General features: G+C 42.0%; 1 protein-coding gene across 1 annotated transcript in view; it reads right to left on the bottom strand.

The window, feature by feature from the left end:
• Positions 1 to 9,666, bottom strand: part of ptprt (protein tyrosine phosphatase receptor type T) — a gene marked incomplete at both ends in the record, with an annotated part of 404,935 nt that extends 395,269 nt beyond the window's left edge. The window contains 1 exon segment of the mRNA XM_084173452.1: positions 9,591 to 9,666. Coding sequence (XP_084029578.1) covers positions 9,591 to 9,666 — 76 coding nt within the window.
• Positions 9,667 to 17,103: the final 7,437 nt, after the last annotated feature.

Below are 17,103 nucleotides of genomic sequence, written 5' to 3'. Positions count from 1 at the left end.
GATAAGAACATGTCCACCTATTGTAGGGCGTAGGCATAGAACATAAGAAAATAGAGGAAAACAGTGTTGTGTTTAGGTTTTTCTCCTAGATTATAGTCCTATAATCACTTCCTTGCCAGTCAGACGATGTTCATTAGTTTGTGCCTTCCTCAAAACAAAAACATCAGCGAGAGAGTTGTTTGTGCAAATTACTGTTTATCTCTCGACCTGCTCTGCCAATTCCCAGGTGAGATTATAACGGATCAATTTCCTCCCTGTGCATTCAGGAATCTCAAGAATGGGGCACTACCTGTAAATCCAGCGCAGCACAATGAGAAAAACATAATAACATTTTATCACCTTTTAAACCCTCGGACACCCCTGCTATCAGGAGATCTCTCTCGCCTGCACCTACTCTCTCTTTCTGGCACTTTCTCTCTCACTCTCTCTCTCCCCCTCTCTCTTGTCATCTCCCTCTCCATCTTCACCTTCTTCTCTTCTCTCTCTGTGCCTGTGCAGTGATGAATATGCAGTATTGAGGGAATAAGTGTAGGGTCCTTATTTGGAGTGAAGTGGGGACTGCTGTTGCGGCAGGGAAAGGCCCTTGAGATAGGAGTTTGTCATCTTTATATGGATTAATTAGGCTTAATTATGTTAAGCATACAACATCCATTTACAACATTACTAAACTTCATGATTCAGCTGCATAAATTAACTGTACAAGAACCCAGTGTTTTCATCAATGAAATTCAGTCATCCACACAAAAATTGTTGACAATTATTTCAATTAGCTTTTCAATGGATTGGTATGATTTCTTCTGAGTTATTATATGCGTTGTGCCTTGAAATTCCAGGTTGAACTTTAAGCGACTATAAAATGTCAGGGCCCGTATCACAAAGAGTTTAAGAGTACTGATCTAGGATCAGGTCCCCCCTCTTTTTTTTATTTTCTTTTTTTCTATTAACCCATGGGATTAGTTGGACTATCATTTGTTTTTCAATAGGACAATGACCCAACACACCTCCAGGCTGTGTAAGGGCTATTTTACCAAGAAGGAGAGTGATGGAGTGCTGCATCAGATGACCTGGCCTCCACAATGCCCCGACCTCAACTCAATTGAGATGGTTTGGGATGAGTCGGACGGCAGAGTGAAGGAAAAGCAGCCAAAAAGTGCTCAGCATATGTGGGAACTCCTTCAAGACTGTTGGAAAAGCATTCCAGGTGCAGCTGGTTGAGAGAATGCCAAGAGTGTTCAAAGCTGTCATCAAGGCAAAGGGTGGCTATTTGAAGAATCTCAAATATAAAATATTGTTTGATATGTTTAACACTTTTTTGGTTACTACATAATTCCATGCGTTATTTCATCATTTTGATGTCTTCACTATTATTCTACAATGTAGAAAATAGTAAAAATAAAGAAAAACCTTTGAATGAGTAGGTGTTCCAAACTTGTACATACATTTTACATACACATTTTGCATAAATATTTTACATACATGGTACTTTTATATAGTCACATAACAATAATACATTACTAAACATAAGCTCTTTAGTCCCACCCCTCAGCCACTCTCAGCCCATCCCACCTATCACAGACCACCCTCGTTTGGTTTCCATGTGCCATATATATTTTACATACATTTTGGACCTTCTAATCGTATAGTATCCACAGATTGTGAGCTAAAGATGAAAACCTTTCCTACAAGTATTATTATAGTACTTATTGACTGACTATGGCTTTCCAAATCGCCTAACACTGCTATTTGTAAGGTTAATTTTAAGTGAATGTTGTGATTTTTTAACCATTCCTGAACCTGTGACCAGAAACAAGCTACAAGGTCTCTTATTCATTATGATTTAAAAACTGATATTAGATCAGCACTCCTACTCTGAGATGCTTTGTGAAAACAGGCCCTGGTTTTCACCTCAGTCAGCAATAAAACCAGGCATCCCTCCTCTGGTTCACAACAAGGTTCAGGCAGGAAATCGCTTTTAAGTACAGTGTGGGAAAAAAGTATTTGATCCCCTGCTGATTTTATACATTTGCCCACTGACGAAGAAATGATCAGTATATAATTTTAATGGTAGGTTTATTTGAACAGTGACAGACAGAATAACAAAAAAAATCCAGAAAAACTGTTATAAATTGATTTCCATTTTAATGAGGGAAATAAGTATTTGACCCCTCTGCAAAACATGACTTAGTACTTGGTGGCAAAACCCTTGTTGGCAATCACAGAGGTCAGACGTTTCTTGTAGTTGGCCACCAGGTTTGCACACATCTCAGGAGGGATTTTGTCCCACTCCTCTTTGCAGATCTTCTCCAAGTCATTAAGGTTTCGAGGCTGACGTTTGGCAACTCCATGTTTGACGGTGGGGATGGTGTTCTTGGGGTCATAGGCAGCATTCATCCTCCTCCAAACACGGCGAGTTGAGTTGATGCCAAAGAGCTCGATTTTGGTCTCATCTGACCACAACACTTTCACCCAGTTCTCCTCTGAATCATTCAGATGTTCATTGGCAAACTTCAGACGGGCCTGTATATGTGCTTTCTTGAGCAGGGGGTCCTTGCGGGCACTGCAGGATTTCAGTCCTTCACGGCGTAGTGTGTTACCAATTGTTTTCTTGGTGACTATGGTCCCAGCTGCCTTGAGATCATTGACAAGATCCTCCCGTGTAGTTATGGGCTGATTCCTCACCATTCTCATGATCATTGCAACTCCACGAGGTGAGATCTTGCATGGAGCCCCAGGCCGAGGGAGATTGACAGTTATTTTGTGTTTCTTCCATCTACAAATAATCGCACTAACTGTTGGCACCTTCTCACCAAGCTGCTTGGCGATGGTCTTGTAGCCCATTCCAGCCTTGTGTAGGTATACAATCTTGTCATCCTTGGAGAGCTCTTTGGTCTTGGCCATGGTGGAGAGTTTGGAATCTGATTGATTGATTGCTTCTGTGGACAGGTGTCTTTTATACAGGTAACAAACTGAGATTAGGAGCACTCCCTTTTAAGAGTGTGCTCCTAATCTCAGCTCGTTACCTGTATAAAAGACATCTGGGAGCCAGAAATCTTTGCTGATTGAGAGGGGGTCAAATATTTATTTCCCTCATTAAAATGCAAATCAATTTATAAAATTTTTGACATGCGTTTTTCTGGATTTTTTTGTTGCTATTCTGTCTCTCACTGTTCAAATAAACCTACCATTAAAATTATAGACTGATAATTTCTTTGTCAGTGGGCAAACGTACAAAATCAGCAGGGGATCAAATACTTTTTTCCCACACTGTATGTCATTGAAAAAGAGAAAGGGAGAGAGACATTCTTCCAGCATTTTGTACTTTAACATCCTCAGTGGTGCAGGCCTGCCCCTGTATTAAGCTGTCATTTAGTCAGGCAAATACAATAAGTGCAGCGGATTAGGGTGACACAGTCATGCAGATAAGCAGACCGCTGGAAAACACAGCTCTGTCCACTGACACGGTAAAAATCGAGAGCGTGACCGGGTGGGTGAGCATACTAAACAGAGAGAACCAGTGAGTGACAGACAGCTTGTCAAAAAGTGCTCCCACCGCTTTGGTGCTCCGCTGCAACCACGGCAACACAAGGGGCCAGATGATAACGGGAGTTGGAGGAAACATTTAGGCTTCCGACAGGTTCTAATGGATTGATTGGGAATAATTAGGTTCCTGTTTTTGTCCTTTTCCCATTTTTTTCTCCCTTTTTCCCAGCATGAGGAGTGTGAAATCCATTAAATCTCCGACAGCCGCCCAACCCCATTTGTGCTCTCAGGTGTTTCATTTCTCCACCACTTGAAGTGCATTTTTCCCCGTCTCTGAAGTTTTGGAGGTGTAGTTTGACGTAAATGTAAATGTAAATGTAGTCGTTTCCCCTATCATCACTGCTTGAGTGACCCCAAGTTAGAATTGCTGGGGCAATTACAGTTGAATTGCTGGCCACAATGTCTTGTTTGGATGCCATGCATTTTTTTTACCATCTCCTTTTACAATATTTAATCCTCTTTGAAATGTTACCTCAAATCACAATACTTAATTGAAAGTAAAATAATGTATGATTTGTTTTGCTTACCTGTTGAGTAAAACACAATGATAGAAACAACAATCAGATCTCATACTAATCGTAAATAACACCCCTACTATTTGGCTTCAGCCACAATTAAATATCAACCAAACCAACCAAAAAAATACTATCTGGAAAAAACTTCAGGTGACAGCGTGTGTGTCCTCCTTCCCTAAAATGGAGGGGCTGGCGAAAGAAGCCTTGAAGACTGACACTGCATCAGCCTGGGATTAACCATTAGTCTGGCAGCACTTGGCTAACGAGTGCCCTCTCCAGCATACAGAGTGACTGCTGTCTCCCGTGACAGTGCAGGTGTTACAGTGCCTTCAGAACGTATTCAATGACTTTTCCCACATTTTGTTGTGCTATCCTGAATTTAAAATGTATTTGAAAAGTGCCTTTATGTGATTAGCCAAAACTTATCATGCTTATCATCAAGTGTGTTTTATTTATCCATGTCCACCATCAAGCTGGCTCACACTGTAAAAAAGCCAACTTAACCAGTTGCTTAATCAGCGTTATTTTATGAGTTGAGTGGACTTCAAAAGGACAAGAATTTGAGCTAACGTGTTAAAGTTTGTTTATTCAACAAATTCTTCTCGAAGTGAGCTGTGAATTACAAATTCATGTTTGCTCAAAACATCATTATCATGAATTGTTTGTTTCAATACCTGTGTTTGTGCATGTACTTTGATTGGTTGATTAATCTTATGCTACACAAACATAAATAACATATATTTTTCTAAACTAATCCAATCTGTTAGTAGTTGGACTTATTGCACCCGTTACTGAGATGCTGTTCCAGTTTATTTGATTTAGGTAGTTTCAATAATTAATCTTCCCTACCCCGGCAGTCATTCTGAATGCAGGTTGCGGGTGATTAAAAGTTCAAATTGTTGGATATCCTCACTCTGGCTGGATTCTAATAGGAATTACACATCACTTTGCAAGCCAGCAGGCTTGATGTGGCCTGTAAACCAGGAGTTTCAGACCACTCTGTGCAGGGATGTCCCTAAAATTCTAAGTTGAGTGAATATACAATTCAACTTGAGAATGTATGTTGGTTCAGCTATATGCCCAAATATTGAGAAAGCTCACAATCCTATTACAGCTGGTTGCCTTACAATTTTACCTTGATCCAACTTCAATGCTATTTTTTTGAGCAAACTCACAATCCCTTTGCAGCAGGTTGCCTTACAATTGTACATTCAATCAACATATATTTTTATTTTTTTAACAGTGCATTCGGAAAGTATTCAGACCCCTTGACTTTTTCCAAATGTTGTTACGTTACAGCCTTATTCTAAAATGGATTAAAAAATACATAATCCTCATCAATCTACACACAATAACCCATAATGACAATGCGAAAACAAGTTTTGACATTTTTGCAAATGTATTAAAAATAAAAAAACGTATTTACATAAGTATAGACCGTTTGCTATGAGACTCGAAATTGAGCTCAGGTGCATCCTGTTTCCATTGATCATCCTTGAGATGTTTATACAACTTGATTGGAGTCCAGCTGTGGTAACTTAAATTGATTGGACATGATTTGGAAAGGCACACACCTTTCTGTAGAAGGTCCCACAGCTGACAGTGCATGACAGCGCAAAAACCAAGCCATGAGGTCGAAGGAATTGTCCGTATAGCTCCGAGACAGGATTGTGTCAAGGCACAGATCTGGGGAAGGGTACCAAAACATTTCTGCAGCATTGAAGGTCCCCAAGAACACAGTGGCCTCCATCATTCTTAAATGGAATAAGTTTGGATCAACAAAGACTCTTCCTGGAGCTGGCCGCCTGGCCAAACTGAGCAATCGGGGGAGAAGGGCCTTGGTCAGGGAGGTTACCAAGAACCTGATGGTCACTCTGACAGAGCTCCTGAGTTCCTCTGTGGAGATGGGAGAACCTTCCAGAAGGACAACCATCTCTGCAGCACTCCACCAATCAGGCCTTTATGGTAGAGTGGCCAGACAGAAGCCACTCCTCAGTAAAAGGCACATGACAGCCCTCTTGGAGTTTGCCAAAAGGCACATAAATGCCTCTCAGACCATGAGAAACAAGATTCTCTGGTCTGATGAAACCAAGATTAAACTCTTTGGCCTGAATGCCAAGTGTCACGCCTGGAGGAAACCTGGCACCATCCCTACGGTGAAGCATGGTGGTGGCAGCATCATGCTGTGGGGATGTTTTTCAGAGACAGGGAGACTAGTCAGGATCGAGTGAAAGATGAACGGAGCAAAGTACAGAGAGATACATGATGAAAACCTGCTCCAGAGCTCTCACGACCTCAGACTTGGGCGAAGGTTCACCTTCCAACAGGATAACAACCCTAAGCACACAGCCAAGACAACGCAGGAGTGGCTTAGGGACAAGTCCCTGAATGTCCTTGAGTGGCCCAGCCAGAGCCCGGACTTGAACCCGATCGAACATCTCTGGAGAGACCTGAAAATAGCTGTGCAGCGACGATCCCCATCCAACCTGACAGAGCTTGAGAGGATATGCAGAGAAGAATGGGAGAAACTCCCCAAATACAGGTGTGCCAAGCTTGTAGCGTCATACCCAAGAAGACTCAAGGCTGTAATCGCTGCCAAAGGTGCTTCAAAGTACTGAGTAAAGGGTCTGAATACATTTCTAAAAACCAGTTTTTGCTTTGTCATTATAGGGTATTGTATGTAGAATGATGAGGGGGGGGAAACATTTAATCAATTTTATAATAAGACTGTAACGTAACAAAATGTGGAAAAAGTAAATACTTTCCGAATGCACTGTATGCACAAGAGAAGGGTCATTTCAACACTGACGCTGAAAAGTCAGTAGGTCAGTGTTTGAAATTACACTCACTTTAGCTCCAACTGCTACTATCCACTCCATACACAGCCCATTCATCCAATAAAGATGCCATCCCAGTCCACACTCCCATTCTCCCATTTCCAAACAGCACTCAATCATAAAGGCTTTCAAATGGGGAAATACAATACCATTGATTTGATAAAAGCCTGCCTTTCCAAAATGTCTGCTTGACATCTCAGAGCAGAGGGCAGTCGTCAGTCCAAAGAGAGGAGAAGAAATGAGAAACGGACTGTTCCATCTTTTGCATTCTGGCCAAATAAATCGAATTAACTGAATACAAATGGTAACTTGGTCCTTTTTGAGCACACACACACACACATAGCAGCTCTAGCCAGTAGCTGCCAACTCCAGTGTCCGCTGGACATTAAACAATTAATGGCCAGTGAGGCATAGCACCCAGTACGGGCATGAGGCTAGCCGCTAGCCCCAGCTGCATCCTCCACATAACTACTGAGGTAGGATGGAGAAACAGGAAAAAAATCCACTTAACAACAACACACATTTCATATTGGCCATACATGTCCATAAAATATAACAATTTTAATGAAACGTTATATTCTATCTTAAATTTTAAGTCCCTCCCCAAGTTTAGCTTTTCCCTCGGCAGCTCTGGCACTGAATAGTCTATACAGTCATGAAAATGTTCACATTTTACTTACGCCCGGTGTTTGCCAAAAGCCAACCCCCCATTAGTTAGGGAATAAAGATACTTGTCAAGCTGTTCATTCAGAGACTGAGGGGGGCTTGTTTCCCTGCCAGAGTGACAGACTGGAACAAGGAAGCAGGATGCAAATCAAACAGAAAACACTTGCATGGATGATGACTTCCAAGGAAATGTAATGTGAAAATGCAGATGTTAATCTTTAGTGTGAGAGAGAAAAATGTGCATGGTCAAAATTATGTTTATGTACTTTGCTCATTCATATTTCAAAGTTCAACAAATGCCGGGGGGACTTAAATAGTGTTGGTTTTCTGTCTTTCTGATTATTTGGGAGAGTGTTGCTGAAATGCAGATGACTGACTGACATGACATTTATCAATTCATACAATTATTATTTAATGTAATACAATATATGCAGAAGATCCTGATATACAGAAGGGCCTACTGCAAATGATACATTAACGTTTTGTAACTAATGCAAATTATTACAATGATAATAGTCACTTCTAACAACAAACGAGATATTTCCATGAGTTTGTCCAAGAATTAATAGTTTGATTTCAAAACATTTCACCGTACATGGAACCACCAAATCCGTACGGAGTCATGCATCAGAAATAAATAAGATGGACCCCAATCCATTAAGTATGATCATCTATTTCCATGATAAATAAACTATAATTTAAGTGATAAACTGGCCTAATTTTTTGAAGAAAATGAGTTATTGGCCCAGGGTCTCGGACGTAAACCCATTTTTGTCTGTTACTGGTTTGGAGAATCCACTCGCGCGCATTTATGATCCTCTGTGGGTGAGTGGAATATACTTTGATGTGCCCAGAGCGCCACCTTATGGGTGCACAACTCAGCAGACAGGGCGTCTCGAGCTCATGAACACTTTTGCAGCCTTGCTCATGCACGGGATAAGAAATTCAATCGCACTGAAAAAGTGTGATAATAATTGTGCCACATAAATAAAAAAGACTAACTTCAGAATAGGCCTTTCAGGCATACGGATTTCAACCACTGTCCCTGATCGCATTATCATTCATTTTATTTTCTTATTTAGCTTTGTTTTTCTCCATTTTTTTTAACAGTGGATTTCATGGTCTTGTTCTATATGCCTATCGGATATTCAACAAGCCTACTTTTTGCATATTTTCCATTTTGAGAGCAAGAAGAACCTAACGGTGCACTGTGACAACAGTCTGATCCGTGGTATCAAGTTATTTTAACATTTCGTCCTACTATCGTAGCCTAATGTTAAATTGTTTAAATATAGCCTATAGCACAGATATATTTTCCAAGAAAACCTTTGCCACAATGAAGCAATGCATCTTTCTCACTTATTTCCGATCAAAAGATAATTTCGAATCGCAAGTAGGCTATCAATTTGGGAGGAACAGTATATGGCTACGTGTGCGTAGTAAGTAGGCTATATTAATTACTGTATGGGGAAATGTTATTATTTTTCTTAAAGTAGAGTTTATTCGAGTTTGTCCAAGTAGGCTATAATCAATTTAACGCATGATTAAGGTAGCCCTAATTTACTTATTATAACGATATCCTATAAACTACTCCGATTTGATCGCTGCTTTGCGTAATGGTAGATACTTATTTGTATCATACCGACTCTGCATTACCGATACACATCAACATTGTCGATATTGTCAATGTCATGTCTTACAATTGTGAAAATAATCTTGACCAAAACCACCCCAAATTGCGCGTTGAGTAACAAGTGCTTGAATGGCGTACATTTTGACAGTGTGTCTTTGTGTGTGTGTGTGTGTGTGTGTGTGTGTGTGTGTGTGTTTCGAGCGTGCGTGCATGCATGCGTGTTCAATTATGTACAGTAGCCTATTCGAAAATAAAAGTTGGAGACTCCGCATGAACTCCTATGGCATGCACCTGCCCACGGTCCCTTCCTCCTCGCGTATTGCCATTTCCAAAGCGCATTCTACTGAGATGAAAGTAATTCATAGAAACAAGAATTCCTAGAAACAAGAATAAACTTACCTGGAAAGAATTGTCCACATATTAAGTCCATCAGTTGAAAAAGAAGCGAAGCAATGATGTAGTTCCCTTTGTCCATTTTGGCAGTGACTATTTTACATGCTCGCCTCCTGTCCGTTTACTCGCTGACTGTATACACAGACAGTATCCTCGCATTTGTAATGCAGTGAGGGAGTACTGAAAGGCAGTAGACAGCAATCCCGGTTTGAATGTTTGGCTTCAATCAGTAACTGATGGCAAGCTGAGTTGAGATAATATAGAGAAGAGCGAGGAGAGCGGCACTGGATTCTGAGTCCCCCCGGGTCCCTACACCTGTCGTTCCAAAACAACGTCTATCTATGCGTTGGAGGCATGCCGTGTTAATGTCATGTCGGGAACTCGGACATCCGAGTTAAAATCAACGTGTTATTTCCGAATAGCTTCCTATTGGTTGATTCTGATACTTCCCACGTGGGAAACTGGAGGATCAGCTTTCTACAACTAGTAGCCTAAGCAAGTTGGACATTTCTGAGTTTCCGACATGACGTGAATGTTATATTCTGCTGTGCTGGGGCGGTGTGAGTGTGTGAGTTGTTCCTATGGCAGTGCTGACACTCATGCCGCATTCACATCATGTTGGAAACTCGAAAAATTCAGACTTGCTTACCAGTTGTAGATAGATTAACTCGGAGGTCCTGAGTTTCCGGCGTGAACGCAGCATAATTTCAGATGCCATTTCATGCTGATGAATTACCTGATGCATGAAAAAAGTCACTACCTAGCTGATGGTAACATGTTGTTCATTCGACATGGAGGGATCCTTTTGTGTTGGTAAAATTAATTATGTCAGAAATGGTGGTGGAAACACCTTTATGCGCAAATATTAATATAATAATCATCATATCGAAGTAAACTTGGAGTCACGCAATGATATGTTGTATGGTCCTCCCACTACGACTCTGGAAAGCATGCAGTTTATTAGGCTACAAATTAAATAAATGATGATGAACTTCACGGGGTGGTGAATATGCAAGGTGATGTGCTTGATGCTCCTTTCCAATAAATATCAAGGGTCTTATTCTGCTGACATGATGATCGATGCTTGGCTGCCGTTTGACAAATACAAATAATATCGCTCTTATCCATAATAATCCTTTAGAGTCTATTGACACACCCGTGCATCAATATAAGTAACATAATAAAAAATTCCCATCAAAATCTGTCAATTTAAAATAGAGATATTCCGTTTTTTTTGCATGGGCTGTGTTTTAATCCAAGGCATCTGCCCATTTCGGCCTTAAGCATCTGCAGTGGAAGGTGACCGAGCTACAGCAGTGTTTGTCAGAGCATGAGACATCCCGAAAATCGGTCTTCTCAAGAAAACAAACCTTTCAAGTGTCACTGGACTAGTCTGAAGGTAACCCTGTACCAGTTTACAGTTAAACAAATTAATAGAAGTATGGAGGTAGTCGTTTTTGTGCCAACAAACAAATGGGTTAAATATGTGTCCAAAAAACTAAAATATTTCCTGAGCTTTTTTACATCTGCTAGATATAAGACAGACACTTCAAAACCGTATTCCTTATGATTAATTTTTTGACTGTCTGTTTTTCCATTTATGAATGTGTTATTCAATACGTTTTTATCAAATCATTTTTAAATATATTTTTTTATACCTACTGGGGTCCTAAAATTCAAAATCAAATAGCTAAAGGATCCATGGTATGACCATCTTAAAACAATTCTATATGTTAGCTTAATAGAATCCTCCCCCCAAAAGGCTTAGACTTTTAGAGGATAATCTCATAGGTAGCCTACCCACACTGTATCTGCCAGCTGTTGGCTAGAGCACATGTGCCAAGACCAGAGTGTGCACATTTGCTATAAAACGCAACTGTTTTTGTGACAAAACCATCAGCAGAGTTGAAAACACGATGGAAACCCATTTAACTTGTATTTTTCATTCGGTACATTGGAATTTAACGGTAAAAGTTATTTTTATGTGCACAACGTCATCACGCACAGGTTTTATCCACAAAAAGTAAGTTTGATGGAAACACATCTCTGGAAATGAAAGGAAATTAGGAGACCTTTAAGGAAATGAAAAGCTGTGAAAACAATCCAACATGTTTCTGATAGTATTTCAGTTCGTCTTGGATCCATATATTTTGTGGATGAAAGTGAAATACTGTCAGCTTTAATGTCACTGAAAACATTAGCATGTTTAGGCTGGACAACACAGTCCCTAAGCGGGCATTCTCATTTTCTCAAGATGAAAAAATATATATATATATTTCTCCACTCCTGTTCCCGCGACAAAATTAACATTTGGTCTATAATTTTACTGCAAGAAACATTTTATTCTGCAGGAGTTAATACTGTATTATAATAGGCCACATGTGAAGCCTACAGTCAGTGTCCAGACTTGATATTATTCCAACTATTAGACTACTCCTCCCAACTGAACTTTAAAGGTGATACTATGAGAAACTGAGCCTGCGCAGACCTCGAAAAAGAACAATAAATAGGATAAGATGTTTACATGCCATAGTATCCCGTCTAAGATCAGCATATCCCAGGAATCTTATTTGGGTTCTCAAAACCAGGATAACAGCTTATTCAGACTATTGTAAATGGGAAATGATGTTTATATGCATCAACTCAGAAACATAATACTTGAGTATCCCGAATAATAACAAGATATTGGTGTGCATGTAAACTTGGTCACTGAGGATGTTTCCTGCGCCCGATTAAAGCTTCCCATGCTTTTATAACAACCTTTTCAACAGTTCTTTGTGAAAAAGTTACATTTTACGCATAGTAATTTCACAAACTTGTGTTGACAAAAGGAAAATAATTGATGTGCATAAAATATACAAAGAATTGACTTGCCACGGGCTTTGTTACGAAAGAAGGGGATTCATGCTTGCCACTTTAAAATTAGACTGCCTGAGTAAAAAAAATGAATTAGACTAGCAGTAGGCCTATTATTGTAAAACAAGGTCTGCATGGACCGCGTCCCAAATGGCACGCTATTCCCATATAGTGCACCACTTCTCTACTTTTGACCAAAGCCCTATAGGCCCTGGTCAAAAGTAGTGCACTAAATAGGGTGCAATTTGGGACGCAGTCAAGGTCTATTGCATAGGGTGATCAATGGACAATGTCCATTCAAATGGATACCGCCTAGCATATGTTGGAACATTCTTTCTCCACTCTTTCTCTCACTGGGTCTCAGGGTGTGCAAGGAATATCCTGAGTGGGCAAATCCCAGTTACGGTGTTTTATGGTGACAGTTAATTTATGATTTCATTATTTAGTGATGTAAAAATCAATGCCTCATTAAAGCACAAAGGTGCCTCTTTATTGCTCCCTGGCTCACCCTCTCTCAGTGTGCTGTTGCCTATACTAGGCTATTTACTGACTTCAATCTTCAATTTCAGTTATACTCTTTACAACTTTCCACAAGATAGTGCATATGAAAAGGGAGTCATGAGAAGATAAAGGCATCTGTAGGCCTCTTCAACAGTAGATTATGGATTTCAAAAGACCCATTGAAGAATAGCAACATCATTGGATTTGATTAGTCAAGACACAAAAGTAGGCTACTCTATGATTTTAGAGAGATATAAATCAGTAAACTGGCTGGATGACTGGTACTAGAAGATTTGTGTGCTTCAAGTGCACAATATTACCTCATGCTTTGAGGTATAACACTCTCCACCTGGGCTGTGGACTTGACCTGAAATTTTGACCTGAGCTAATAATCTAATTATTAATCAATCTATTAATACAGTATATATAGGCTAAAAGAACATTGGTTATAGGCCTCTGTTGTTGGCCCATTTCAAGGAAGTCAACATCATAAAGGTATCCTGTATCTGAGAAACATTGGATGATGCCCCCTACAGTTCAAGTGAGACTATGCAAACCAATCACTCTGCCAGATACCATGAACTTATTTCAATTCAAATGAGTGCCGACAATGTGTATTCCGTTCAGCACAGGTGGCATCCGGTCTGTCTTTCAAACACCTTGACCGAAATATATGAATCAGGCACTGATGCCATCTACCATTTAGGGAGCACAGCATCACATCAACTTCAATCACATTCTCCTATTTCAAATATTCAGAAGACATTCCATTAAAATCAGAAAAGGAAGGAGAACATCTATACCACCTGCATAATGCACAGAAGAATCCTCTACTGTAAAAATGTGAAACCTTATTCCCTCAGGATTGCGTGGCTTTATACTAATAATCTCACACTAACTAATGTAATGTCAGACATTTTCTCGATGTTCTGAAGGTTCAGAAACACCTTTTTTTAGTAGCTAATGAGAGGCTATAGTTTGCATTCAGTATTCAGTATAGATACATTGAACAGCCCCATTTATATGTATCTATATGTAAATCACAGTGTAGAGACAAGCAAAGGGTGGTCAACCTCACCAACCTGCCAATAGTTACGACCCCTGATGCGTCTGTAATATGTTTTACACCCTGGGAGTCACAGAATATTCTGGATTCATTCTTAGTATTGGATTGTCATAAAGAATCCACAACAGAGTATCACTGATGCAATATTAAGTCATACAAATTAAATGGCTTCTTTTTAAGTTATTTTTGGTTAGTTTAAGATTTACAGCAATTTAACTAAGTAGGCGTCCTAAAATGTGTGAAACTAAGATGAGAAATTGGAATCCACATCAAAATGTTCAGCTGTACGCTATTACTGTAGACCTTCTTAGAGCGTGAGAATGCATTGAACTTGTTAACAAAGTAGACTACTGGTGAATTTGACAAGGCCAAGAAGTTCATCTTTACTTGACTCACTTAAATCTTAAAATGGCTTCTTGAGAATGGTCTCACGGTGCACACGCACGAGATGTCTTATTCACAAATCAAATCAAATACAAATGTATTTGCCGCATGCTTCGTAAACAAAAAATTTAGAATAACAGTGAAATGTCCTTACCAACAATGCAGAGAGAAAAAAATAGAAATAATAGAAAAATAATAACACGAGGAATAAATACAATGAGAAACGATAACTTGGCTATATACACGTGGTACTAGTACCGAGTCGATGTGCAGGTGTATGAGGTAATTAAGGCAGATATGTACATATAGGTAGGGATAAAGGGACTAGGCAACAGCATAGATAATAAACAGTAGCAGCAGTGTACAGTATGTGATGAGTCAAAATAGTTAGTGCAAAAAGGGTCAATGCAGATAGTCCAGGTAGCTATTTGGTTAACTATTTAACTAATTATTTAGCAGTCTCATGGCTTGGGGGAAGAAGCTGTTTAGGGTCCTGTTGGTTCCAGACTTGGTGCATCGGTACCGCTTGCCATGTGGTAGAAGAGAGAACAGTCTATGACTTGGGTGTCAAGAGTCTTTGATAATTTGTAGGGCCTTCCTCTGACACCGCCTGGTATAGAGGTCCTGGATAGCAGGGAGCTCGGCCCCAGTACTGGGCCGTACACACTACCCTCTGTAGCACCTTGTAGTCAGATGCCAAGCAGTTGCCATACCAAGCGGTGATGCAGTCAGTCGAAGTAACAAAAGTTTATTACAAAAACAGGGGGCAGGCAAACGACAGGTCAAGGGCAGGCAGAGGTCAGTAATCCAGATCAGAATCCAAAAGGTACAGAACGGCAGGCAGTCTCAGGGTCAGGGCAGGCAGAATGGTCAAAACTGGGAAAACTAGAAAACAGGAACTTGAAAAGGACAGGAGCAATGGGGAAAACGCTGGTAGGCTTGACGACACAAAACGAACTGGCAACAGACAAACAGAGAACACAGGTATAAATACACTGTAAACAGGAGACAAAGGGCTGTGAGACATGGGTTTGATCCTAGACACATGAAAAGTGGGATGTATATGGAGGGTACGGGGCAACAGAAGACGAACAGCAGAGGGGCTAATGATCTTGGAGATGGGGAAACGGCCGATAAACCGGTGGGAAAGTTTGCGGGACTCCACCCGGAGGGGCAGATCACGGGTGGACAGCCATACCTTCTGCACGAGATGATACCGGGGAGCCGGGGTCCGGTGGCGGTCCGCTTGACGTTGATACCTGGAGGTGGTCTTGAGAAGAGCCGACCGGGCTCTCCTCCAGGTACGACGACAGTGGCGGACAAACATCTGGCCCGAGGGTATGCCGACCTCTTCCTCTTGCTCCGGGAAGAGCGGGGGCTGATAACCCAGGGAACACTCAAAGGGCGAAAGATCTGTGGCAGAGCAGGGAAGGGTGTTGCGGGCATATTCGACCCACACTAGTTGCTGGCTCTAGGTGGTGGGGTTGGCGGAGACCAGGCAGCGCAGAGTCATCTGCAGGTCTTGGTTGGCTCGCTCCGACTGGCCGTTGGACTGAGGGTGGAAACCGGAACACAGGTGAGACCCAATGAGTGTGCAGAACGCCTTCCAGAACCAGGACGAGAACTGAGGACCCCGGGGTTCGGCTGGGAACGCTGCGCCTCCCGGACATGCTTCGCTATTCCCCAACTCCGACTGGCCGTTGGACTGAGGGTGGAAACCGGAACACAGGCTGGCCAACAACCCAATGAGTGTGCAGAACGCCTTCCAGAACCGGGATGAGAACTGAGGACCCCAGGATTCGGCTGGGAATGCTGCGCCTCCCGGAAATGCTTCCCTATTCCTCAACTGAGTGCCATCGCCCAGCACGACGTGGGAAAGATGGTCTCGGATTCCGGGTGTGTAGCCGCGGGGCTATAGCAGCGTGACAGCGCATCTGGCCTGATATTCTTCGATCCCGGTTGGTATGAGAGGGAGAAGTTGAACCGGGTGAAAAGCATGGCCCACCTAACTTGCCTGGAATTGAGACGCTTGGCGGTGCGGAGATATTCCAAGTTCTTGTGTTCTGTCCACACAATGAACGGATGTCCCGCCCCCTCCAGCCAGTGCCTCCACTCCTCCAACGCCATCTTCACTGCGAGAAGCTCACGATTCCCCACATTGTAATTCCTCTCCGTGGTGTAGAGGCGATGGGAGACAAAGGCGCAGGGCAGGGATGTAACTTGAGGTCCAGGGCCGAACGTTGGGACAGGAACCCCCCCCCCCACTCCGACATCCGAAGCATCGGCCTCCACCACGAACTGGCGGGACCCAAGATGGGAGCAGTGGTGAAACGGTGTTTGAGGTCCCAGAAACGCCCGGTCAGCAACTGCGGACCATGTGAACGGAACCTTGGGAAAGGTGAGTGCAGACAGGGGGGAACCCCGGATAAAGCACTGATAAAAGTTGGCGGATCCCAGAAAACGTTGCAGCTGCTCTCTGGACGTAGGCTGGGGCCAATCCACCACCGCTCTCACCTTCCCGGGTACCATCTGTACACTCCCTGCAGCAATGATGTAGCCCGGGCAGCCTCTCTCCCAGATAATGGAACCTGTGGAAGGAGGAGGGCTGCAGCTCGATGATGAGCGAACACTGAGCGAGAAATGCCCGACAGGTTCCCGACTCTCCAGCGAAGCGTTCCGGGGGAAGTAAGCAGGGTTCTCGGGAAACCGGGG

The sequence above is a fragment of the Coregonus lavaretus genome (assembly GCF_964263955.1).
Source record: "Coregonus lavaretus genome assembly, chromosome: 12".
NCBI classification, from domain to species: domain Eukaryota; kingdom Metazoa; phylum Chordata; class Actinopteri; order Salmoniformes; family Salmonidae; genus Coregonus; species Coregonus lavaretus.
This window is presented reverse-complemented; position numbering and strand designations above follow the sequence as displayed.